Source organism: Diabrotica virgifera, chromosome 3 (assembly GCF_917563875.1).
Source record: "Diabrotica virgifera virgifera chromosome 3, PGI_DIABVI_V3a".
Taxonomy (NCBI): domain Eukaryota; kingdom Metazoa; phylum Arthropoda; class Insecta; order Coleoptera; family Chrysomelidae; genus Diabrotica; species Diabrotica virgifera.
In genome coordinates, this window is record NC_065445.1 from 203,408,796 (window position 1) to 203,435,030 (window position 26,235).

Here is a 26,235-nt window from a genome sequence, read left to right on the forward strand (position 1 = left end):
GGTATAAAATTGCACTTATTTAACTCAATATACAATACTGGTATACCTCCAGAGTGGCTGTTGTCTACACTGCCAAAGAAATCCAATGCAAAAGAATGTTCAGAACATCGAACAATATATCTAATGAGCCATTTACTAAAGATATTTCTAAAAATCATCCACAACCAAGTTTATCAAAAGTTGGAGTCAGATATTAGTAATACACAGATGGGGTTCAGAAAAGGACTAGGTACTCAAGAAGCTCTCTTCGGTTTGAATGTTCTTACATAAAGATGCCTAGACGTTAATCAAGAAGTACAGACATGCATGTTTTATCGATTTTGAAAAAGCGTTTGACATGATAAGCTAAGAGACATTCTTGAAAGAAAGGACATTGATAATAAAGACCTGTGAATAATTCTCAATCTATATTGGAATCAGAAAGCTAACATCAAAATAGAAAATGAGACATCACAAGCAATAGAAATACGTAGAGGAGTAGATGCATCTTGTCACCACTTCTATTTATTGTACATAGTTAAAGCATCTGCCAAGAAGCCATTTTGCAACAAACGAAGGAATCGTAATCAATGGAGAGGTTGTATATAATATTCGCTACATCTATGACACTGTACTATAGTCGCAAGAACAGTAGAAAAATTACAACAATTACTTACAAACATAAATATTGCTTGCAACAATTATGGCATAAATATCAATAACCAAAAAACCAAGCTTATGGTCTTCAGTAAAAACATGACATAACCATAAAAAAAATATAAATAATTTATAATATAAACTCTCGAATTCAATATTCTGAGTTTGACATTGTAAAGGTTGGAATTGTTTTGGTATAAAAATATAATATAATTAGAACCGATCCGTAAAGAGCAGTATTAGTGTTTATTAACCTTTCCAGAACCATGCTACAAAAACTTATAGTTCAAGCAGTGTGGGGTAACTATGGTACTCCACTAAATATTTTAATAATCCATTTAAATTATACATTATTTTTGGAAAGTTATACAATAAAGCATTAGTAACTGAAATAATTTGGTGTTATTTTTAAAAAATGTACAGCTGGCTCCAAAAAAAACTGATATGACTCTTAAAGCGTATTTTGTAGAAAATTGAGCAGTGTATTTTGAAGGATACTTATTATTTATATACTGTCATTGTCACTGCCAAATTTGTCAGATAACCTATTCTGTTCAACCTCAAAAATGGCTCCACATGCTGGAAAAGAACTAAAAGCAAGAATTGTAACGAAATTAGAAGATGGTTGGTCACTAACTGCTGTACCGAACCATTTTAACGTAAGCAGAACAGTTTTTAATATTAATAAAAGATGGAGAGAACAAGAAACTCTCGAAAGAAAGCAACGTTCTGGAAGACTAAAAATATCTATTGCTCATTAAGATCGTATGCTTTTGGAGAGATTAGAAGAGAATCCTTTTGAAGATGCGAAAACTGCAAATGCAGGAATTCAAAATAATATCAAAATTTAGACCTTAATAATTAAATGGTGGGCTACAACAATGTTGTAAGCGACATATTGGGTCAAAGTGAGGTTTTAATGCAATATTATTGTATATCCAAAGACCAATGAGAGCATCTTTCAATCTGGCTAAAAACATTTTGCCTTCCTTGAGTTTTTCGTACCGCAATGTTGGCATCCGTATGTTCATAAATAGCCTTTCAATATGTTTTTTCATCTCCTGCATAATCTCAATTCTGTCGCTTACAACATTGTTGCAGCCCACCATTCAATTATTACAATTTATGAATTAACATATCAGTTGTTTGTTTGTTTATTTGTCTGTCATAATAAATATAATATAATGTCAGACCAATCATACACTGCTCCAAATGATCAAATCAAATGTGTCAGGGCATACACATGTTTTTATTTTCTTCTCAACGTGTGCTGCAAATGGGTTTTCTGAATGTACTACATGGTATTTTAGTCTTTCTATCCTGTTATTTAGCACAAAAGCTACATCTTCGATTTGTATAGTGTTGAATCTCTTTAGCGGGGGATTCCGCCACTGTGGCATTGCTATTAGAAAGAAATAAATCTATTGCATTTCTTATAGTTTTGTGAAAATTATAGTTATTGTGTTTCTGGTTTAGAAATGCACGTTCTTGTGCCAAGTTTTGTAAGAAAATCCTTCACCTACTTCGGTCATTACTTTCCAATCAGATACTTTTTAGTGAATTTAATATAGGCATTGATGCAGCCATATCAATAATATCCATAAAAATCCTAAACAGCCATATGTTTTACTTGAACAAAAATGCATTTATATTTTCTGGTAATTTCAAGAGGGGTAACAGAGGTACCCCAAGTAATTAATTTCAAAAAAACCTATACAGAAGTAAAAACTTCAAATTGTATTTTGGTATAAAATCGTTTATTTAAAAACTATCTAAAAGTCATCCACATGGATTGCAAAACGTTTTCGTTCTAAACAGAACATCTTCAGTGCCTGGAATGAAGTATTTCCACGTTAGATTAAGGCAAAAAGGTTAAAATTGTGACTGTTAATGAGAAAAATATGTGGAGAATACTTACATTCCGCAAAGTAGTTGTAACTAGCACACCAATGAAGGTGGTAGCTTCATAATATATGGCTTACATTATAAATTTTGATAAAATATTGTGACTACAAGTCGATGTTACAAGATTAAATTATTTATGTGCCTAAAGAGCAACATGCTTCCCTGCTCGAAAAAACTAGGTACTTGCCATTTCAATTAGCACAGACCAACTGATGTAAAAGGAAAAGGAATGACAAAGAGTGACATGACAAGACAAGGTAAAGTCAATTTTTGGTTACGAACTTCAAAAAGTGTAGTTTTAATTTTTGGATTTTAATTAAAATGTAAAGGTAGGTAATAGCTGATTGAAAATATAATTAAAACTGTTTAAAAAATATGTTGAGAATCTATTGTAAAGTCTAAAATAGCAACTCTCTAATCCAGAAAAAACTTTTGGTTTGTTGGAAATAAGATTGGTATATTTCGCGGTTAGAAGCGTGACGTCATCGATTGTAAAATTTAAAGGTGAAAGTTTAATTTAGTATAATAGAATGAGATATATACTATATGTAAACAATAAATGACCTGAAGTGGAGAGATTGGATGGTAAATAAAGCAGATTTTAATTTTAAATGTTATAGATATATGTACTGTTGGTTGCCTAACATGGTGAGGAATGTTTAAATTTGGCTGTATACTGTTGTAATGATGATTCTGTCTGTTAAAATTGTAAAGGAAATTGTGGAAAAATTAAAGTTAAAATAACTAAAAGAATACAGATCAAGAGTAGATTACAATATTAAAGAAATAATTGTAAACAATGGAATTAATAAAATAGTAATGAATTAGTAACGAAAAGGAAAATAAAATATGTGACAGCAAAATCTAATTACACTTTATGTTGTTTAGGATGGAATAAAATCATTCAAGGAAAAATACCATGAAGGCTTCCAGCAGCAGTGGTTAATGTGTGGGTGAATAATGGAATGATATCTAACTAATATAGGATAAATTATGTGTTAGTGTCAATATGTAATGGAGAATCTAGAATGACTGAGTATCTGAGATAGCGAACTATGAGTTTGATGTGGTGTATGGTAGGGGAGTGAACAAACTGAACCAAGTTTGATGTAATTTTAGTGCAAGTTTATAATCTTAAATGACAGAGATGTTAACCAGAATTAAGAATGATGTAAAAGAACTAATATGAAATTAAATTAAAATAGCTGAGTATTGTGGGTTGCCTGATATGTAGGTGGAAAAATGAAAAAGGTAACAGACTGAATTTAAGCTAATGGATTTATGTTTGCAGTACCCTATTGTTTAGTATAGTCTAATAAAATTATTTTGAAAGAGAAAAAGGTAACATGAAAATAATAAGAAAAGATAGTAAAATGTGTAGCAGACCAAAGGAATTGACTGTAGTAGTTATTAAATGAGATGAATGAAGCGAAGGTGACATAACAGGCAACAAAACAAAGTGATTGTGTGGTAAGAGAGAGAACATTCCAAAGAGAGACAAGTAAACCAGATCAAGATTTAAGGGCTATTATCAGTAAGAAAATGAGAGTCTAAATAAATTAAGATAAAAATTTGTGATATAAGAGCTGTAGGACCTGAAATGACAGAAACATGAGGTAAGACAAGAAAAACACACAACTAAAGGAATAGAAAATAAATATGAAAGAAGATGGGAAATAAAAGAAAAAGGAAAGTAAGAAAATGTAAAGAAGAAGAAATGAAAAAGAGGAAAAGAAAAAAGAAAAGAAGGAAAAGAAGAGAAGAAAGAGGAAAAGAAAAAGAAAAACAGAAAAGAAGAATCGAAACTATGGTAGGAATCGGATAAAGTAGGAGAAAAGAGTGAAGGTAAAGAGAAGGTGCAAGTCTAAATGTGTGTTAATGGGTGATTAGTAAGGAAATAGAAGAATGTTAGAAACTAGTGGGGTGTTGGGAAAGAGGGAACAAGGTAATGAATAGAAATAACGGAAAAGGAATATGGGAAAGTATAAGAAGGATTAAAGTTGGGTTAGGGGAGTAGTTGTCGATGGATAGGAGTAAAAGGACGATTAAGAGTGGTTTGACGATTAACACAATTAGGGCTAGTCCTCATGTCTCTAGAAATCTCTAGAGAGATTTGTTTTTCTTTTCCTCTTTCTTCTCTTCTTTTCTTTTTTCTTTTCCTCTTTTTCATTTCTTCTTCTTTACATTTTCTTACTTTCCTTTTTCTTTTATTTCCCATCTTCTTTCACATTTATTTTCTATTCCTTTAGTTGTGTGTTTTTCTTGTCTTACCTCATGTTTCTGTCATTTTAGGTCCTACAGCTCTTATATCACAAATTTTATCTTAATTTATTTAGACTCTCATTTTCTTACTGATAATAGCCCTTAAATCTTGATCTGGTTTACTTGCCTCTCTTTGGAATGTTCTCTCTCTTACCACACAATCACTTTGTTTTGTTGCCTGTTATGTCACCTTCGCTTCATTCATCTCATTTAATAACTACTACAGTCAATTCCTTTGGTCTGCTACACATTTTACTATCTTTTCTTATTATTTTCATGTTACCTTTTTCTCTTTCAAAATAATTTTATTAGACTATACTAAACAATAGGGTACTGCAAACATAGTGTAGGAAACAGAGGTTGAACCTTGCAAAATGGACACTAGTCCGGTTTTATTTTTTTTCTGTTATATCAAGGGGTGCTTATTATAAGACTAACTTTTTCTGAAAAAATTTCGCCTTGGAACCCCCATTTTCACCCCTTTAAAGGGGTAATTTGTGGTTTTTGCGGAACATAGCCCTTCCTGTACCTTTTACAAAAAATTTTTTTTATAGAAATATGAAGAGAACTATATTTTCTACGATTTATTTCCCGACAGCATATGTCTATCATCCACCGTTTAGCGGGGGTGGAGCCCCGAAGTTGACAAGTTTTTAAAAAAAGATGTTTTAAAAAAAATTTATTTTTCCCTAACTGTAACGGAGATTAAGAAGAAATCCTACGACAATTATTCACAAATAAGTGACTGATTTTTTGGTATAGGTTTGACTTAAGGGTAATTGCCCTATTTTTAATTACAGGGTGTTACATTTTAAAAAACCCCTTTTTATACCATCTGAACCGTTTATGCTAGAGTAAAAATATTTTCAGCGATTACCCATGTACTAGTGCTATTTATAAATTTGTATAACGCATCCCCATTTTTTCCCCGGAACCACCACAAAAAAAGAAGAATTAATAAATAAAGTGATTTTCTTGGAATCCTTCACACACAATGCCCTTTATTAATATGCTTCATATATCTTTTTGTGCACGTTATTATTACCCATGCATAGACACCAAAAGCGATTTCCTAGTGCAACCCCTGTAGCCAAAATAAATAAATAAAATGGGGGGTTGAAAATTTTTTTGTCTTTTGCTTTTTGATCCATATGGGCATATGCTTCATCAATAGTGCTTTTCAAAAATATATATGGTTATTGCAACATCCCTGCGGAAACCACCCCTATCCTTGAAAATATACTGCAGAAACTAGCCCTATCCCTTGGCCAGCATGTTTTTACGATTTTCTCATTACCTATGCATTCTTTTTAAACAAAACTTATACAAGGTTAAAGAGCACTATTTACTCTAAAATTAGGTCCTCTTCATTTTTTTCGTATAAGCAACCGTTACTGCGCAGTGGCGCCGTAAACCTCATATATGCTTTGGCGGGCTCCAGTTTTTGTTTTTTTTTCGTCACCTGTTCGTTTTATTAATAAAGTACTTATGTCAAATAAAACAACACAGTGTAACCTACAAATTATGACCTATGCGCATTTTACATTCTTTGCGCCCCAAAGCCACAGTGGTGGCCCAAAATCAATTTTTGCATCTTTTCGCCACCTACACGCATTTTATTGCATTAATGCTACCTTAATAGCACAATATTCACCCTTAAGTGGTCGCTAAGCAGTGGCGGATCCAGGGAGGGGTGATCAGGGCGATCACCCCCCTCTCAAACCAAGTGATATTCTATTTAAAGATTATAAAACTATTCATTTATTTTTATAGAAATACTTATATTATATTATTATTTTTAAAAGAATGGCGTACTTTTTATGCTTTAGCGACAGTGGCGGAACCAGCATCGTTAAGAGGGGGGTGCCAATTGGCTAAATTTTTATAAAAATAAATGAATATTTTTATAATCTTTAAATATAATATCACTTGGTTTAAGAGAGGGGAGGGGGTGATCGCCCCCATCACCCCTCCCTGGATCCGCCACTGCTTAGTGACCACTTAAGGGTGAATATTGTGCTATTAAAGTAGCATTAATGCAATAAAATGCGTGTAGGTGGCGAAAATATGCAAAAATTGATTTTGGGCCACCACTGTGGCTTTGGGGCGCAAAGAATGTAAAATGTGCATAGGTCATAATTTGTAGGTTACACTGTGTTGTTTTATTTTACATAAGTACTTTATCAATAAAACGAACAGATGACGAAATAAAAAACAAAAACTGGAGCCCGCCAAAGCATATACAGTAGAACGTCAATAATCCGGATTAATTGGGACCGGACCCATCCGGATTATCAAATTATCCGGATTATCGAAATTACCTCAAAAAAAGGCCAGTATACACATTAAAGTACAACAAACGTTTTAAAATTTTATGTTTTCTCTTGTACAGTAAAGTGTCTAGAGGTGAAATTAATCAAAACATTTTTTTATGTTTACACACTGTATATAATTAATTTATAATAGCACCATGTGTACAGTAAAAACATCAGACACTATTTGGGCTTTTAAAAAAATGTGTAAAATATTTTTGAACTGAGGTAGAGGTTCGTTTTCGCAGAGAAGTTCTTAATTTATTTTAAAAGAATCAGATATTTTTGCTAGATACAAATCCGGATTATTGACGGTCCGGATTTTTGACGTCCGGATTATCGACGTTCTACTGTATGAGGTTTACGGCGCCACTGTGCTGTAACAGTTGCTTATACGAAAAAAATGAATAGGACCTAATTTTTAGAGTAAATAGTGGTCTTTAACCTTGTATAAGTTTTGTTTCAAAAGAATGCATAGGTAATGCGAAAATCGTAAAAACATGCTCGCCAAGGGCTAGGGGTAGTTTCTGCAGTATATTTTCAAGGATAGGGGTAGTTTCAGCAGGGATGTTGCAATAACCATATATATTTTTGAAAAGCACTATTGATGAAGCATATGACCATATGACCAAAAACCAAAAAAAAATTTTCAACCCCCCATTTTATTTATTTATTTTGGCTACAGGGGTTGCACTAGGAAATCGCTTTTGGTGTCCATGCATGGGTAATAATAACGTGCACAAAATGATATATGAAGCATATTAATAAAGGGCATTGTGTGTGAAGGATTCCAAGAAAATCAATTTATTTATTAATTCTTCTTTTTTTTGGGGTGGTTCCGGGGAAAAAATGGGGGTGCATTATACAAATTTGTAAATAGCACCAGTACATGGGTAATCGCTGAAAGTTTTTTTACTCTAGCATAAACGGTGCAGATGGTATAAAAAGGGGTTTTTAAAATGTAACACCCTGTAATTAAAAAAAGGGCTACTACCCTTAAGTGAAACCTATACCAAAAAATCAATTATTTGTGAATAATTGCCGCAGGATTTCTTCTTAATTTCCGTTACAGTTAGGAAAAAATATATTTTTTTTAAACATCTTTTTTAAAAACTTGTCAACTTTGGGGCGCGACCCCCGCTAAACGGCGGATGATAGACAGATGCTGTCGAGAAATAAATCGTAGAAAATATACTCCTCTTCATATTTATATAAAGGAAATTTTTTGTAAAAGGTACAGTAAGGGCTACGTTCCGCAAAAACCACAAATTACCCCCTTTAAAGGGGTGAAAATGGGGGTTCCGGGGTGAAATTTTTTCATAAAAAGTTAGTATTATAATAAGCACCCCTTGATATATCAGAAAAAAAAACAAAACCGGACTTGTGTCCATTTTGCAAGGTTCAACCTTTGTTTCCTACACTAACATAAATCCATTAGCTTAAATTCAGTCTGTTACCTTTTTCATTTTTCCACCTACATATCAGGCAATCCACAATACTCAGCTATTTTAATTTAATTTCATATTAGTTCTTTTACATCATTCTTAATTCTGGTTAACATCTCCATTTAAGATTATAAACTTGCACTAAAATTAAATCAAACTTGGTTCAGTTTGTTCACTCCCCTACCATATACCACATCAAACTCATAGTTCGCTATCTCAGATACTCAGTCATTCTAGATTCTCCTTACATATTGACACTAACATATAATTTATCCTATATTAGTTAGATATCATTCCATTATTCACCCACACATTAACCACTGCTGCTGGAAGCCTTCATGGTATTTTTCCTTGAATGATTTTATTCCATCCTAAACAACATAAAGTGTAATTAGATTTTGCTGTCACATATTTTATTTTCCTTTTCGTTACTAATTCATTACTATTTTATTAATTCCATTGTTTACAATTATTTCTTTAACCTTCGGAGTACGAAGACTGGGTCAAGCGTGACCCGAAATTCACTTATTTCTTAATATTTTATGAAATAATTTTTTTACAAATCCGATTGATCGTAAGTTCTCCTTATTTGTTTCAATCTATTTTTTCGTATATAATTCGTGAACATGCAAATTACAGTTTTTCCTGTACGTAACATCTATGATGCCGGGTCAGTCTTGACCCAGTCTTCGGATTTCGAAGAATATTTTCAATATCTTTGTAGGTACACGTAAATCGCAGCCGTCTCTGTTTACGGGTATACGTATTCAAATATATGGCCGGAGTTAATTTACCTATGCCCGTTTTCTGTAAGGTATTAAAATCTGGCCGCCGGAGCGAACTAGTATATGCCCATGGGAAACCATCTCAAAAAATTTAAATACAATAATTTAGGATTATAATTGTTATGTTTGTTTGTTTTTTGTTGAATTAAAGATACTGTTTATTAATACTGACTATTTAAAACATCCTAATAAATAAAATGAGAATGGGTCACGCTTGACCCATCATCGTAATCTAAGTAAGTCAAATAATCTCCGTACTCCGAAGGTTAATATTGTAATCTACTCTTGATCTGTATTCTTTTAGTTATTTTAACTTTAATTTTTCCACAATTTCCTTTACAATTTTAACAGACAGAATCATCATTACAACAGTATACAGGCAAATTTAAACATTCCTCACCATGTTAGGCAACCAACAGTACATATATATATAACATTTAAAATTAAAATCTGCTTTATTTACCATCCAATCTCTCCACTTCAGGTCATTTATTGTTTACATATAGTATATATCTCATTCTATTATACTAAATTAAACTTTCACCTTTAAATTTTACAATCGATGATGTCACGCTTCTAACCGTGAAATATACCAATCTTATTTCCAACAAACCAAAAGTTTTTTCTGGATTAGAGAGTTGCTATTTTAGACTTTACAATAGATTCTCAACATATTTTTTACACAGTTTTAATTATATTTTCAATCAGCTATTACCTACCTTTACATTTTAATTAAAATCCAAAAATTAAAACTACACTTTTTGAAGTTCGTAACCAAAAATTGACTTTACCTTGTCTTGTCATGTCACTCTTTGTCATTCCTTTTCCTTTTACATCAGTTGGTCTGTGCTAATTGAAATGGCAAGTACCTAGTTTTTTCGAGCAGGGAAGCATGTTGCTCTTTAGGCACATACATAATTTAATCTTGTAACATCGACTTTTGTATTGTAGTCACAATATTTTATCAAAATTTATAATGTTTTTTTTTTTTTTTATTATTTATTAAATTAACAATGCACCTAATCTTAAGACTAACCAGCATTTTACATTTAACTTAATCTACTACTGTACTGTCCTAGGTATTCCCAACGGTTCACCTTAGAAATTAATAATTATTGTTGCACACATCACTGTTGTGGCTAGGTTCACTGTCCGAATTTAAACTGACACTGACATTTTTATAGATTTATCACTATCACACAAGTTCAAAAGGTTTGGTGCGTTTGAGCCTGCGGACTAGGTTTTTATTATCTAAAAGTTCTAACACTTCCCTGTTTGTATGGTTGTGGAGTCGTTTTTCGTGACCCTTGGCAATCTTCTTTATTTCTTCTTTGATTGTTGCTATACGAAGTTCCCGATGTAGGTCTTTGTTGCGGATATACCATGGAGCGTTGACTATGTTTCTTAGTATTCGGTTTTGGACTCTTTGAAGGCAAGCATAGTTACTCTCACTAGTACAGCCCCATAACTGTAGACCATAGGACCATACTGGTTGGAGCATTTGTTTGTAAACTAATACTTTGTTTTTGATTGTAAGTTGTGAGCTTCTACCTAATAACCAATATAACTTCTTGTACTTCAGTTTTAGTTCTTCGGTTTTCTTTCTGATATGTTCCTGCCACTTTAATTTGCTATCCAAATGTAGCCCTAGATATTTAACTGTTTTCTTGTACGGAACGATTTTATTGTTTATTCTAACTGGGTGACTATTTATTCTTTTGTAGGTGAAATCGATATGGGCAGATTTCCCTTCATTGATTTTTATGCGCCATTTATTATTCCAGGTGTTTATTTTGTTTACTGCATTTTGCAGGTGTCTAGTTGTTTCTTCGAATGTTTCACCGACTGCTAGTATTGCAGTGTCGTCTGCAAATGTTGCCAGTTTAATATTTTCTGTAACAGGTATGTCACAAGTATATAATAAATATAGTATGGGTCCCAGAACACTGCCCTGCGGGATTCCTGCTTTAATTGGCCGTAATTCTGAATATTCGCCTTCCTGTTTAACTCTAAAAGTTCTATCTTCCAAATATGATTGTATTAGATGTACAAATTGGATGGGAAGATATCTTTTTAATTTTAGTAACAAGCCTTTGTGCCACACTTTGTCAAATGCTTTTGCTATGTCTAGAAAAATAGCTGAGCATATTTTATTCTCCTCCAGAGATCTCTCTATAATATCTGTTATTCGATGAATTTGGTCTATTGTTGAATGTTTATTGCGAAATCCAAATTGGTGGGAAGGAACAATTTCCCTGTGGTCGAGTATAGGTTGCATTCGTGCTAGCAATATCCTCTCAAATAGTTTGGATAAAATTGGTAGCAGAGATATTGGTCTGTATGATTCTACCTTGTTGGTTGGTTTCCCTGGTTTGGGAATCATGATTAATTCAGATGTTTTCCACGTTATTGGTACATATTTCAACCTGAATACTGCATTTATAAGGTTTGTGACTTTTACGATGGCCTTTCTAGGTAATTGTTGTAGTATTTCTCCTGTTATTAAGTCAAATCCTGGAGCCTTTTTGGGATTGATATTGTTTTTGATTACGTTGGTAACCTCTTTAGGAGTAGTAGGCTTTATTATGTCTTGATCAGTATTGTTCAAATCAATTTCAGTGCTTTGATTATCTTCGTTTTCGGCTTGATGATTATTTCCCATTTCGTTATTTTGGAATACATTTTCCAAGTATAAAGCGAAAAGATTTGCTTTTTGTTTTCCATCTCTTGCCCATGTTCCATTTTCTTTTCTAATTGGCGGAATCTGTTGCGTTGGTCTATTTATTCTTTTTGTACATTTCCACAACGAGTAGTCAGTGGTTTGGTCATCTGTCAGATCATTTAGGTATTGGTTTACTGATTCATTTTTAATTAAATCTATTTCCCTTCTTAACTGTTGGGTGAGGTTGTTTAATATATTTTTATTTTCTGCAGTTCTGCTTTTTTGCCATGTCTTCCTGGCTTTTCTTTTTCTTTGCACCAGTTCTCGAATTTCTTTGGGATAATTTTGTCCTTTGGTTTTTCTTATAATTTGTTTGGTATTATTCCAAGCTGCTTGTTGTATATTTATGGTTAGTGTCTCTGTTTCTTCATCAAGTTGTTCATTAGTTTTGATTGGTACATTAAGCTCAATTCTGTCACTTAACTCCTGTCTAAAGCTAGACCAGTCCGTTCTCTTATTGGTTAATGTTGGGTTATTTTCTCTTAGTATTATATGCTCACTGATTGTGAGTAGTATTAGAGAGTGATCAGAACTGGGACCATCAACTTCTTCTATTTTCATAAAATTTGTTGCAACTTTTCTTGAAATGAAAAAGTCAATTAAGTCTGGTATTTTATTTTGATCAGTGGGCCAATATGTTGGTTTTCCAGTTGAGTGCCATTTACCGTTTATCTTTTCTATTGCTGCATGTAGTTCTCTACCCTTTGTATTGGTTAACCTTGAACCCCATACAGTGTTTTTAGCATTAAAGTCTGCACCAATAATAAATTTTTCTCCAAGCGTGTTAAGCAAATGGACATAATTTTCTTTTTTTAGATTGTGTTTGGGTGGAAAATATGCAGCTGCTATTGTTACTTCATATTTTTTTGTTTTGACACTTATACTAGCTGCCTGGATGGCTTCAGTCTCTATATTTTCTCTTTCGAGGTGAATTAGATTACTCTTAACGATTATTGCTGCTCCTCCACTAGCTGTGTTTCTAGGGTGAAGAGCTTGATATATTTGATATCCTCTCAGTTTAATATATGTTTGTTTAGTGAAGTGTGTCTCTGATATTAAACATATATCGATTTTTTGGTTATTTAAGGTAAACAGCATCTCCTGCTGATGTTGCAAGAGGCCGTTTGCGTTCCAATGTAAAATTCTTAACTCTTCCGCCATTTTATCGTCTACTAGTTTCTATGCTATTTAATCTTTCTAGGATTTTTTTATTGAATTCTTCTTGATTGTTCATGCGTTCTATTAGTATGTGTAGCATGTTTGATATCGAATTGAGATCATTCTCTACTGGTTGTTTTGGCTGGTTAGAGGCTATTTGGGCATATGTTTGGTTTTGGTTAACCTCTCTTGGATGGATTTGCGTAGGATTCTCCATGTCTGCTGCCTTGTTTTGTAGTTTGGTTGTAGGTCTCTGTTTGTTCCGTAATTTTTGAAGAGATATAGCAGTGGTGCAACCTCTATAACTAGCTGGGTGGGCACCACCACAGTGTATGCATTTGGGTTCTTTATCTTGTGGCTTCTTACAATCTTTTGTTAAATGTTTTCCGATGCATTTTACGCATCTCGGTTCTCTTCTGCAATAATTTTGTGTATGTCCGTACTCTTGACACCGTTTACATTGTGGAATCAAATTCGGTTTTCTGAAAGCTTCTATCGTCACTTTCATGTTTAAAATTTCCGTAATTTCATACACTTTTTTTGTATTTTCCTCTTTACTAAAAGTAAGTGCAAAAAGTGGCAGTGGCGATTTGTCCTTTCCTCTTAGTAATTGGGTTACGTTTTCTATTTTATATCCCTTATTTTTTAGGTCTTCCGTTATGTTCTTAACTTGGCAAGTTTGATGCAGTTTTCTTGCAACCACTTTTAGAGGTCTATTTTGTTTATCTTCAAACGAATACCATTCGAGATTTGTGTCATTTAGAGTCTTGGTTAGGTTTCTGTAGCTATTTTCGTCTTTGACATTAATTTTTATATTTCCACCTGCAAGCATGCTAGTTTGATAAGATATTTGCTTACCTGATAAGTGGCTGACTAGGGTGTCGTATTTTTCCAATTTGTTTATAATGACTGGTGGTGGTTTACGTGCCGTTTGTGTCTCATCTGGTTTACTTCTATGTTGGTGGGAGTGGGGCTGTACTTCCTTTGGGGAGTTGCTTATCTTCCTTTTTTTTGAATTTTGGACTCGAATCCATTCCGTTTCTTTACTCAGTTCTTCGTCGTCTGTGCGATATTCTATATCTTCATTGTGCTGTTGTTTTTCTTCGCCTATCTTCTTTTGTAGGGTATCTATTTGGATTTTCATTTGTTGTATGACGATATGTAGATTTTCTCTTTCTTGTTTTTCCTGTAACCAGGCGTTGTAGAACATCTGCTCATTTTGACTTCTGGCTTGATTCTCAGTAAAGAGCACTTGATTTTGTTGAAAAAGTAATGTTTCACTTGATGTTGTCGGTAGGGAAACCATATTGTCTTTTTCCATTTTTCAGTACACCCATCTCACACTATGGCCCGAGATTGCCTGGACTATTCCAGGCCATATATTCCATGAAGTATTTAACAGTGTAACTATTTATTTGTGCAGATAAAACTTTTGTATCTTATCACAGTCGAATTTTAATTTTGCAAATAAAAACTTTCTAACTTTAATAACAATCGGTTTTTAATTATCACCTTAATTACTGTAATTATGGCTTAATTCATTTGCTAACGATACGATGTGATGTTTATTTGTCGAAAGCCAAATGAATACTGAAAATTTATAATGTAAGCCATATATTATGAAGTTACCACCTTCATTGGTGTGCTAGTTACAACTACTTTGCGGAATGTAAGTATTCTCCACATATTTTTCTCATTAACAGTCACAATTTGAACCTTTTTGCCTTAATCTAACGTGGAAATACTTCATTCCAGGCACTGAAGATGTTCTGTTCAGAACGAAAACGTTTTGCAATCCATGTGGATGACTTTTAGATAGTTTTTAAATAAACGATTTTATACCAAAATACAATTTGAAGTTTTTACTTCTGTATAGGTTTTTTTAAACTATGGTATACAACCGACACCGTAAGGTACAAGAGGACGGCTTAAGTAAGTAAGTAAGGTATACAACCAACTATTGGGATTTTCCCATTGATTTTAATTAATTTCAATTTTAGTCATCATCATAAGTGGCGTTACAGCTCTTTATGAGCCAAAGCCTTCTTCAGAACAATCCTCCATTCGCCCCTGTCTCTGGCAACTCTTCTCCATGCTCTAATTCCATTAGATTTCAAATCATTTTCTAGGTTGTCTTGGTACCTAAGTCTCGGTCTTCCTCTTGCTCGTTGTCCTATCGGCCCTCTTCGGTCAAATACTTTTCTGACTATGGCATCTTCCTCTCGCCTGATTATATGACCTATCTATCTAAGGAGTGCTACCTTAATGAATTGTACGTCAGGTTCTCCAAAATTTCTATACAACTCACAGTTGTAACGCCTGCGCCACAAACCTTGTTCTTTTATGCCACCATAAATTCTTCTTAAAATTTTTCGCTCAAAACGTTTGAGCAGTTCTTGGTCATTCTGAGTAAGTGACCAAGTTTCTGAGCCATATGTTAGCACTGGTCTTATTAGTGTTTTGTAAACAGTCAATTTAATTTTTCTAGGTAATTTCAATTTTAGTAGAAAATTAAAATACAGTTGCCCCTTGATAATCCGACATCTTTCTATATTCTCGTCATTTGGTGTTAAATACGGTTTCACAGTATAAACTATACCCATGCAAGGCATCCGTGTTTGTTTCCTTTCAATGCTAAATGACACGGATATAAAAGAGAGAAGGTTCTTTACTATAACTAAGTAGAAAATGGCGCTTATCCCCTTTCAACAATAAACAATTTAACTATACAAGTTCTTCAACATTTTTACAATTTCCCTCACCTGAGTCTTCCTCTGGTTCATTCTTGAACTTTTCCAGATCTAGTGATGTGGATACATGAGTCTCTAAATATTGTTGCTCACCCTCAAGGACCTCATTCTTAATTTCAGTTTTAAATTCCATACCTAATAAAAAGTAGTAATCATTTCACATTTTTTAGTGTACTAATTTGTATTTGTCTTACCAGACTTATCTTCATCTGGTTCATTCTTCAAAACCCCAAGATTTGTTGATGTATCTAAGTGACTACTTAAAAAATATCTTGGATCATATTCAACAAACTTCTCGTTAATTTCTACTTTAAATTCCATAGCTAACAAATTAATGGCTCGGTGCGGTGATTATTTACTAAAAGGGTAGTTGGTAGTCCTTAAAATGCCAGAGCCTGAGCACCCTGAGAGAGCCAAAAATGCCAAAGCCAAACAAAAACAAAACCTCAATCTCAAAATGTCAAAATTCTCAAAACAAAAGCTCAGACTTATAATGTCAAGTGTCAATAAGTCAAAAAAACTTCACAGTGTTGCCAATGGGTCACCCCCAAAATCGATACCGTCATTAAACACGCCTAACTTCATGCGCAACTTTGATACGAGAAAATTAAAAAAATGTGCATTAAAATCCAGATTCTGTAATTTTTTAAGCATTATAAAGTGAGTACAAAGACATACGTATTTTTTTTTGTAATTCCATCTCCAATTTACGCTGCACTTCTCGTAGACTATTATCGATAACGTAGAGTCGTCCCTATTTTGGGCCGCGCACGTTGCCAACCTTCCAGCAAGATTTTTCCTCAACTTAACCTTAAAAATTCTCACTTTTATGAAAGATTATAAAAAAATTAGAATACTTCTCAAAGGCAAGCGTCCACAGACCCGCATCGTACGCAACGGATTTTAGTTTGCCTTGTACAAAAACTTATGTACCTGCGTCCACTGACCCGCATCGTACGGATCGCACCATCGGGAATGCCGAAGAAGGGTTGCTTCGAGAGGCAACTTTTGCGATGCGTGCCGATGAATCATTCGGAATGCCGATCAGTGGACGCACCCCACGGAATTTCGCTTGGGCCAGTGGAGCTAATCTACGGCTATTTGCATTTTGACGATCGTTTTGTCCGTAATGAAACAAGTAAACTCAGTTTTAACTGTTATTTTATATATACGTATATTCAGAAAAAAATATTACAAGCCATGATAAGTTGATTATGGGGAATAAAATGTCATAAATATTACTCATTTTTCATGTTTATTAGTCTTTTTCAAGATATCTTGAGTATCTAACTATGAAAATTATTCTCGTTAAAAAAAACAACACATTTTTCTATCACAGCAATGAATTTTTTAAAAAATATTAGACTTGTTAATGATGTTTTTGAGAGAAGTGTAAAATTGATGCGAGACATTTTATTGTCCCTCACATAACATGAAAAAGCAACCAAAGTGTGTTACAAGTAGTTGAAAACCAAAAAAAGTATTTAATTAAGTTGGATTTATAGTTTGACGTAGCGTAGACGCACTGGAAAAGATCAACACTGAATTTTGTGTACTCGTGTTTATGGATGAAAGCAAGCGCCTGACGGAACATAAGAGAAACGTAACATAACGGAAGAGTTCACCAACTTTCATCTTTTACAGTGCGTTTCTTACGTCTGGCGAATCAAAATTAAGAATTTTGTTCTGTCACCCAAAGTGGACACGCCCTCATCAATTTTGTAAAGATAAAGTTGTTTATCAACATATTCGAATTTTGTTAATTATTTGTTAATACAATGGATGTTAAGTTATTAATTTAATAAAAATATATCATAGAGTCATTTCAATATTTCAGATAAATATGTGTTGTTTATTAGCCTAATTCGGGGTTATTTACACATATTATACGATAGGTAAATCCAATAAACATTTTAAAGACCAGGAAATGAAACAAAATAGTTGGAAACCCCACGGCATGCGGCACCAAGGAGCATATCTTCGTTTATTTCCTAATCCATGTAATACACAAAAAAGATAAATATTATAATAAATAATAGTATAAGTATAAATAAACACAAAGTTTGTTTATTACTGTTCACATAATTTATAGGCTATGTTGTTGAATTAGAATTAAGTCATTGTTTACTCTTTCTACTCATGCGCAAAAATTCCGCTACGTCGATCTATAAATTGACATAATATTTTCTTAATCTTTAAAGAAACTTTTTTACTGATGTAGTTACTATTTTCCATTTAAATCAAATTGTAACAGCTTTGTGTATTCCTTTATATTCAAATATATAATTACTTAGAAAAATGGGTGCTATTATGCGGTCTACCATCGTGTTTCTGCTATAGCTTGACGTCTACCGAGAGAATTGGTGTGTAAGCTGTAATATTACTATGCCGATAAAAAAATGTTTACAAATAATTTTTGAATCTATTTTTCACAAACATGTAGAGTTTGTGTAAGGTCGTATATGCCCAAAGTTAATAATTTTCGAAATATTTAAAATGACATAGGAGAGTTTTATCAGTATAGTGTCATTTTTAAATAATTTATTATCTTTGACATAGGTATAGGTATGGTATATCAAAATACAATGTGATCACTATTTGCAAATACATTTTTTTTTTCATTTTTTTAAATGGTACACCCTGTATATTGTATATTAGTATTGCATTTTGTAGTAAATATTACAGGCCTTCTTTTAATATCAGGTTGTATGGACCTAGCATGTTTCGTTTTGTAGATATTTAAAAAAGAACTATACATTTTACGTTTTTGTGGATTTTTTATTACTAAACGGATACATTAAAATATCATACTAATAAATGTAGTTAATATGCATAAATTAATTATTAAATTAAATAAACAACCAATAAATAAATAAACAAACAACCAATTTTAAAGTCTACCTTAGTAATTTTTCTACCCTAGCAGGTAGTGGCATCGGCAATCCGATCGCTGCCGATACAGTGGACGCAGTATGAAAAATTGATCCGATGCGTACGAAGCGGGCCTGTGGACGCTTGCCTTAAGTCGACTTTACACTACGATTTGGCCCATGACAATGCTTATGATAAAACACTATGACAATTCACACAGTATAAACATGTAAATTTCACTCCATGACCAAATCACATGATAAGATAAATCATGTAATGTAAAGTCGACTTTAATCGATTCTCGTATCAAAATTACGCGTGAAATTAGTCGTATTGATGACAGTTGGGGAAAAGTCCGCGACCCGACTCTACCTTATCGGCAGAGTCTACGAAAAGTGTGCGGTAAATTGAAGCTGTAATTACAAAGAAAGAAATATGTATGTCTTTGTACTCACTTTATCACGCTTAACGAATTACGGGATCTGGATTTCAATGCATATATTTTTTTTTATAATTCTCGTATCAAAATTACGCGTGAAGTTAGTCGTATTGATGACAGTTGGGGAAACGTCCGCGATTAGGGCCCGGTCTTTTCACCTCCGAATAAAAGTTATTCGGAGGTTTATTTGACAGATTTACATGTAATCTGTCGGATAAACTTCCCAATAAATAGTTATTCGGAGGAGAAAAGACCGGGCCTAGATTTAATATACAGGGTAATAATGTCCAATCTCCGAGTAGTAGATTCTTGATATCAAAATTTCCCCAAACCTCTTAAATAAACTGTGGCTTGTTACAGGTGTCTTATTTAAAAACTATTTCCACATATCCTTATCATAAATGAAATTATTATGGTAAAAACCTGTTTCATGAAACAGGTTTTTTGGTTTAAACCAGGTGTATTTGATACAAGATATAAGTATAAATATTTTAAAAATTAATAAATTATTATATAAAGTAATAATCAAAGAAAAACATAATACTTTTATTTTTATTTACACACAAAAAATTAATATAAACATACAAAATAACAACTTCGAAAATACAAGTTCGAAAATACAAAAATAGGTTTTTTCTTTAAAATACCAGTTGGTTTAAACCAAGATTTCAAGCATGTTAGTTTAAACCTGCCAACCTTGCTCTTAGGTTTTTTTTGGCTGTGTACTCATACAGTACGTAAATCGTTCAGCTGGACATAGGGCCTATACATTGAGATCATTGTGGCACTGGCAACTGTGCTAACCTGTGTTAGATGACGCTTCTGGTTGAGTACGAGTTTCTGGTGCAATAGAGCTGTTAAAACGAACAGAATGGGTGAGTTTGGAAGCAAATCTGTCCATAAATAAATCAAAAACAAAGAATATCATTAATGAGTAATTACGTTTACTTCAATTTTTAAAATATTTTTTATTTAAAACCTAATTTTAAAATTAAACAGACAGTTTTCCCGTTCCTTTAGGCCAAAAATATTTAACTACTACATTGTCATCTTTGACGTTTATTTGTGTCAGCCGCAATGAATTGTCAATTTTGAGGTTAGTGTCCCTTAATGCTAACAACCATATTGTCATCGAGAGAACTCAGTTGTCAGTTATTTCAAAGTCGCTTAAAATAAATTTCACATCCCTAAGGCGGCACACATAGTGGAAGCGGTTTCCGCTTACGGACAAACCGCGCGGTTCTCGCGCGCGGTATGGTAACACAGTGAAGACAGGTAAAAGCGAGAGAGATCGTTCAAATTTGTCAGTTGCGTCTACTAGTAGCAAAATGTCGTCTTCCGATGACGATATACTTGCTTTAGATTCTGTTTTGACTAAACTGAAAAGAAAGAGAGTTGGTGTACATCCTATTAATCGAGAAAGATTAATTTATGGAGAATATCATCATATAGTTCAAAAATTAAAAGAAGATAATGAACGATTCTTCCAGTATATGAGAATGACTCAAGAGACTTTTAATTACATTTTGGAGAAAGTGGAGTATCGTTTAACTAAAAACTGGTGTAATTTACATAAATACATATTTACATATTCATTGTAAAATCACTGAACTCGCGCGACAAAAAGAGGGAATAAACTAAATTCTCATTCGAGTAAACATTAAAACCGCGCGGAAAAAACTAAATTTTCATTCTAGTAAATGCGGTCTGGCAGGTTAAAGCGGTTGGCCCGCGCGAACCTGCTTTTACTATGTTCGTGTACATTTAAAGACGTGCATTCATTTTGAAAACGTTTAAAAGCGGCTCCGCGCGGTTTAACCGTAAGCGGAAACCGCCTCCACTGTGTTCGCCGACTAAGGCTTTTCTTCCGTGTGTGATCTCAAATGAGTTTTCAAACTGCTTGACTGAGTAAACTGAGTAAAACAAAGTTCACACTTATAAGGCTTTTCTCCAGTATGCACTCTCAAATGCCTTTTCAAATGACCTGGTTCACCAAATCGCTTCAAACAAATTTCACACTGATAAGGTTTTTCTCCAGTATGTATTCTCAAATGTGATTTCCAATGAGCTGCTTGGCTAAATTGCTTACAACAAATTTCACACTTGTATGGTTTTAGTCCAGTGTGTATCCTCAAATGACCTTTCAAATTACCTGCTTCATTAAACTGCTTAAGACAAATTTCACACTCATGAGGTTTTTCTCCAGTGTGCAATCTCAAATGTGTATTCAAATGACTTGTCTGAGAAAACCGCTTAAAACAAATTTCACATTGGTAAGGCTTTTCGTCAGAGTGTATCCTTAAATGTCTTTTCAAATCTCCATCTTGACTAAATTGCTTAGAACAAATTTCACACTTGTAAGGCTTTTCACCAGTATGCACTCTCAAATGCTTTTTCAAACTGTCTGCTACAGTAAACTGCTTAGAACAAATTTCACACTTGTAAGGCTTTACACCAGTGTGTATCCTTAAATGACTTTTCAAATTCTTACCTAGACCAAATTGCTTACAACAAATTTCACACTTGTAAGGCTTTTCGCCCGTATGCACTTTCAAATGCGTTTTCAAACTGTTTGCTTCGCTAAACTCCTTAAAACAAATTTCACATTTGTACAGCCCTTCTTCAGTCTGAATGATAGTATTTTTGTTTAAATTATTTATGGTAGAGAATTCTTTAGAACAAGAAGAATCTTTTAACGCTGCTTCTTCATAGTTCAGACTTCGTTTAGGCTTGTCCTTAGTTTGTTGTTTTTTACTACACGAAAATGCAGATAACATAACTTCCACTCGGTTCTTCTGGGAAAAATCTAAAATAAAAAATAAATGGCGTAAGCAATATATATCAGAGAAATTGACTTACAAAGTATGAGCTAATCAGATTCAGTACAACAAAGAATATTGATGCCAGCTCATGAATGGTTACATGGGAATGAATGAGCAGATTCGTTCGATTCAGAACAAGGCTCGAGAGAAAACTTTGAAGGCCCAGAACCATTCTGTGGCATCACCAAAGTTGCTACAATAAACGGGGTTCAGAAGTGACTGATAAGGAATAATAAAAAAAATGGAGAGTCACACAAGGGCAGATCCAGTTTAAGAAAATAATCAAGAATATTGAAAAAAAACTCTCCGACAATTTGATAAACCTCAACCTGAATTAAGAAGAAAAGGAAGCTATGCCCTGAATGCTGGACAGTCACAGTGTTGCCATACTTTTTTATTTATTCCTTGTACAATTTCAATCAATGGTATAATGTACAAGAATAAGATTCTTGTATAAAGTACAGTGGCGGCTCGTCAGAGGAGACAAGGGAGGCTCAGCCTCCCCATAAATTTTTTACACACTCTACACTGTTTTGTTTATCATGAATCGCGAAAATAACAAGCACTCTCACTATTATACAACGTGTAAATTCCATATTATCACTAATTATCCATACGTACGGAGCATTAGCATTAGAATGCATGATCGCGTCTCAGTTTTATTATGTACATATTATTGTAGGCAGGACCCTGGGTTATCCCGAGATGCATGAACGGAGCACGGAGCCGAGAAGCCTAATAGTCTCCACTGCTAATGCTCCGTGCAGCGCAGCAGGCCTTTAAGGAGACCCGGTCTCCTAACAGTGGCATCTACGGTGCCATCACACGCTGCCCGGAGATATACCAAGGGAGGCAGAATAGCTTCTCGGCTCCGTTGCGTGCGTTTCAGGACAACGAATTTTAGGGTCCTGACTAAAAATAATGAAAAATCTAAAAGTACGAATTTTGTTATGAAATTTGGTATGTGGGGTTATAATAATATTTGGAACAACTTGCTCAAATAACTTTTTCCGATATATCTCTAACTCAAAGCAAAATATCGGTAATTTATGGTGTTTTTGAATTCGCAGTAGGCCGCGTTTAGAATTAAAAAATTCAGTTGAGTATCTTAAAAAATTTGAAGCTTCATTATGTATGGACTGCAAAACTTCAAATCTGTATTTATTTTGATATGCGAGGTATCTATTTACAAATAGATGGAATTGTTAACAAATAAACGACACAAACTTTGGTATTAAACTTTTACAATTAGACTAACTATTTTTAAAATGATATGATATCATGAAATTATGAATTAGGATGATATTATGAAATGTAAATAAAAAATGGTCAAAAAATGGGGCCTTAAATTACATTTTTTGGCGCATTTTTTTGCTAGTGCCAATTTGTCTAGATATTTTACAGTTAGGTATAGCCTCCCCTATTGTAAAAGTCACGAGCCGCCACTGATAAAGTATAAGGATAGACTTATAACGTTGGTTGATAAATATATTATACCAGTATACGTCTATATTTATCAATAAAAGATTATAGCCTGAATAAATTATAGAAAAGAGGCATTTTTGGGAAAAGTTGTTTAGCAGTTATTTAGCTGGAATCAAATCTTAAGATTGCATATTATTATGAATCTATCTTTTTAATTTACTCCTCCTGGTTTAAAAATAAACCATAGTAATATCGATTTTAATTTATTTACTCATCTTCTTTTACTTCTTGGAGATCTTTCGATCTGTTTAATTCTGAAGCTGGCTCTGATTAATTTCCTGGGAGGTAGATTGCAAACTATCCCTCCATCTTTTAGGTGGTCTTCCGGGGGTCTTGAACCGGGCGGGTTGTTTTCTAGGGCAATTTTTGGGAGTCTATTCTCATCCATTCGTCTTACATGGTTGTACCACATCCTCTTGCGCTGCCTTCCCCATCTTACAATATCTTGAATTTTGTATTGCTCTCTAATGTCTGTATTTCTTACTGTGTCTTCTTGTTTTCCCCACTATTGTTCTTAGGGTTATCATTTCGGCAACTCTTAGCATCTGTTTCGTTTTGTTGGTGTCTTCGCGCACTTCTATGCCATATGTCATGATCGGTCGTATGCGAGTCTTGTAGATTCTAATTTTACTATCTGTGCGCATATACGGATTTGACCAGACTATCTCCCGCAGACATCCTGACAATGCAGATGTTTTGTTGATCTGACTCCTCAATCCTTTACTGGGTCGTGAGTGCTTGATATATCTATGCCCAGATATCTGAATTGCATCACCTGTTCTATGGGGTTGTTCTCAACCACTAACTTACATCTGAGCGGATTTTTTGCTATTGTCATACATTTAATTTTGTTGGTAGAAATGTTCATATTTAGTTGGAGGCTTATTTGAAAGAACTGAAAGAGCTGTCTCTGAAGATCATCTTCTGATTCAGCAATAATTGCTGCATCATCTGCGTAACACACCATACCAATTCTTTTGTTGCCCATTCTATATCCGAGATTAAGAGATGTTACTTTGTTTATAATTTTGCCCGTCAGTAGGTTAAACAAGAAGGGGCATAAACTCGCCCCTTTGTAAAACCTTGTTGTTCTTCAGCATTAGTGATTTGTCTTTCCAGTTTGTCCTTAAAAATACCCATGAAAAGTTTCATCGTTGTATTTAAGAGGGTTATTCCTCTATAGTTTTGTGGGCAAGTTTTTTGTCCTTTTTTAAATATGGGGATTGTGATGCTCTCAATGAAGAGCATCACAATTAATTAATAACAAGTAATTAATAACATCAATTTAAATTATCTTTGATTTAAAAACATTTATACCTACATGTTATCTTTTTTATTTATCAGTTAATCAGTTTATATTCTTTTTATAACAATTTTAATTAACTTTGATTTATTAAAATCATTTATCCTCTTTTGAGCTTTTTTGTCCAATATTTACACTAATATTTTATTTACTTTTCAAAACTCTTTTTTGGTGTTTCAAAATCATTTTGAAAGTGAAATTTTATATAATGTGATAGTATAAAAAAATTGAGGATATGGCAACAGTGTCATATTTCAAGTTTAGATCCAGGGCCTGGATTCCGTGCACTGTAGATATCTACAGTCGCCTTCGATCGATGTCACGTGTCAAGAAAATATTTGAATTTTTAGCTTTAATTGAATTATTTTCTAGTTTTGCTAGGTTATACTCTAATTGATGCTGAAGTGACATTTAGTAAAACAAGAAAATATTTGAATTAAAACTAAAAATTCAAATATTTTCATGACAATTGCCATCGACAGAAAGCGACTGTAGATATCTACAGTGCACGGAATCTAGGCCCAGTAACGAACACGGCACAGAACACTAATTTCGCTTGTCAATGCGGGGTTGCCACCACCTCCATCGCCAATAGAGGCTGGCGATTTCGATTTGCCAAGGATTACGATGTGAGTTACCGAATGACAGGTAATTACGATTCGACTTGGTCATTTCTATTCGATTTGTTAAAAGTTACAGAATAGGGCTGATTATTCTATCATATTCATCAATATTAATAGTCTGTTTTCATAAACTTCTATTTGCAAGCAATATATTCTTCAGTTTATTCTTTACTCCTTCCTATTTTATCTTTGTGGTGTTAACTACGCTTACCACTTCAAAATTATAGTTACCAATGTTAAGTCTCTTCCAATGATTCTGATCTTCTAGTCTGTCCTTGATGTCATGGGCTTTTTTTGTTTTCATTGTATGTAGATCATTAGACCCATTATTATCTCGTGCATTTATGGGTGCATCAAACATATCCTTGAAGCTACAGATCCTGGATGCCACAAGCTCCAAGTCATCTATACATGAAAACATCTGGGTAGAATTATTAACACCTTGGATGAGTCACGAGCCAAAAGACCTCATATTACAGTAATGGTTGGCTGCGTCGACTGTGTTGTAACACTTGATGGCAAAGGTTCACTAAAGGACATATTATATATGCCTCAATGCACTCAACGTAAGTTTATAAATATCTCTAAACGCAGCCAAGGTGTTAAATACCGTAGCTATAGATAAAATTATTTTGACATAGGCATCTTTATCTTGTCAAACTTCCTAGTTTTTTCAAGAATTAAGACAAACATCTGGTATATTGTTTACTGATCAAG

General features: G+C 33.6%; 1 protein-coding gene across 2 annotated transcripts in view; it reads right to left on the reverse strand.

Moving 5' to 3' along the window:
- Window positions 1-26,235, reverse strand: part of LOC126882319 (zinc finger protein 271-like) — a 103,464-nt gene that overhangs the window by 54,646 nt on the left and 22,583 nt on the right. Inside the window, exons 1-2 of one of the 2 annotated variants that reach the window (XM_050647194.1) lie at window positions 16,170-16,449; window positions 15,988-16,110 (exon numbers count right to left, since the gene is read on the reverse strand). The exons of the other annotated variant lie outside the window; for it this stretch is intronic. Coding sequence (XP_050503151.1) covers window positions 15,988-16,110; window positions 16,170-16,296 — 250 coding nt within the window. The 5' untranslated portion in view covers window positions 16,297-16,449. Of the gene's footprint in view, window positions 1-15,987; window positions 16,111-16,169; window positions 16,450-26,235 lie in introns of those variants that run through there. 2 annotated transcript variants of the gene reach the window in all.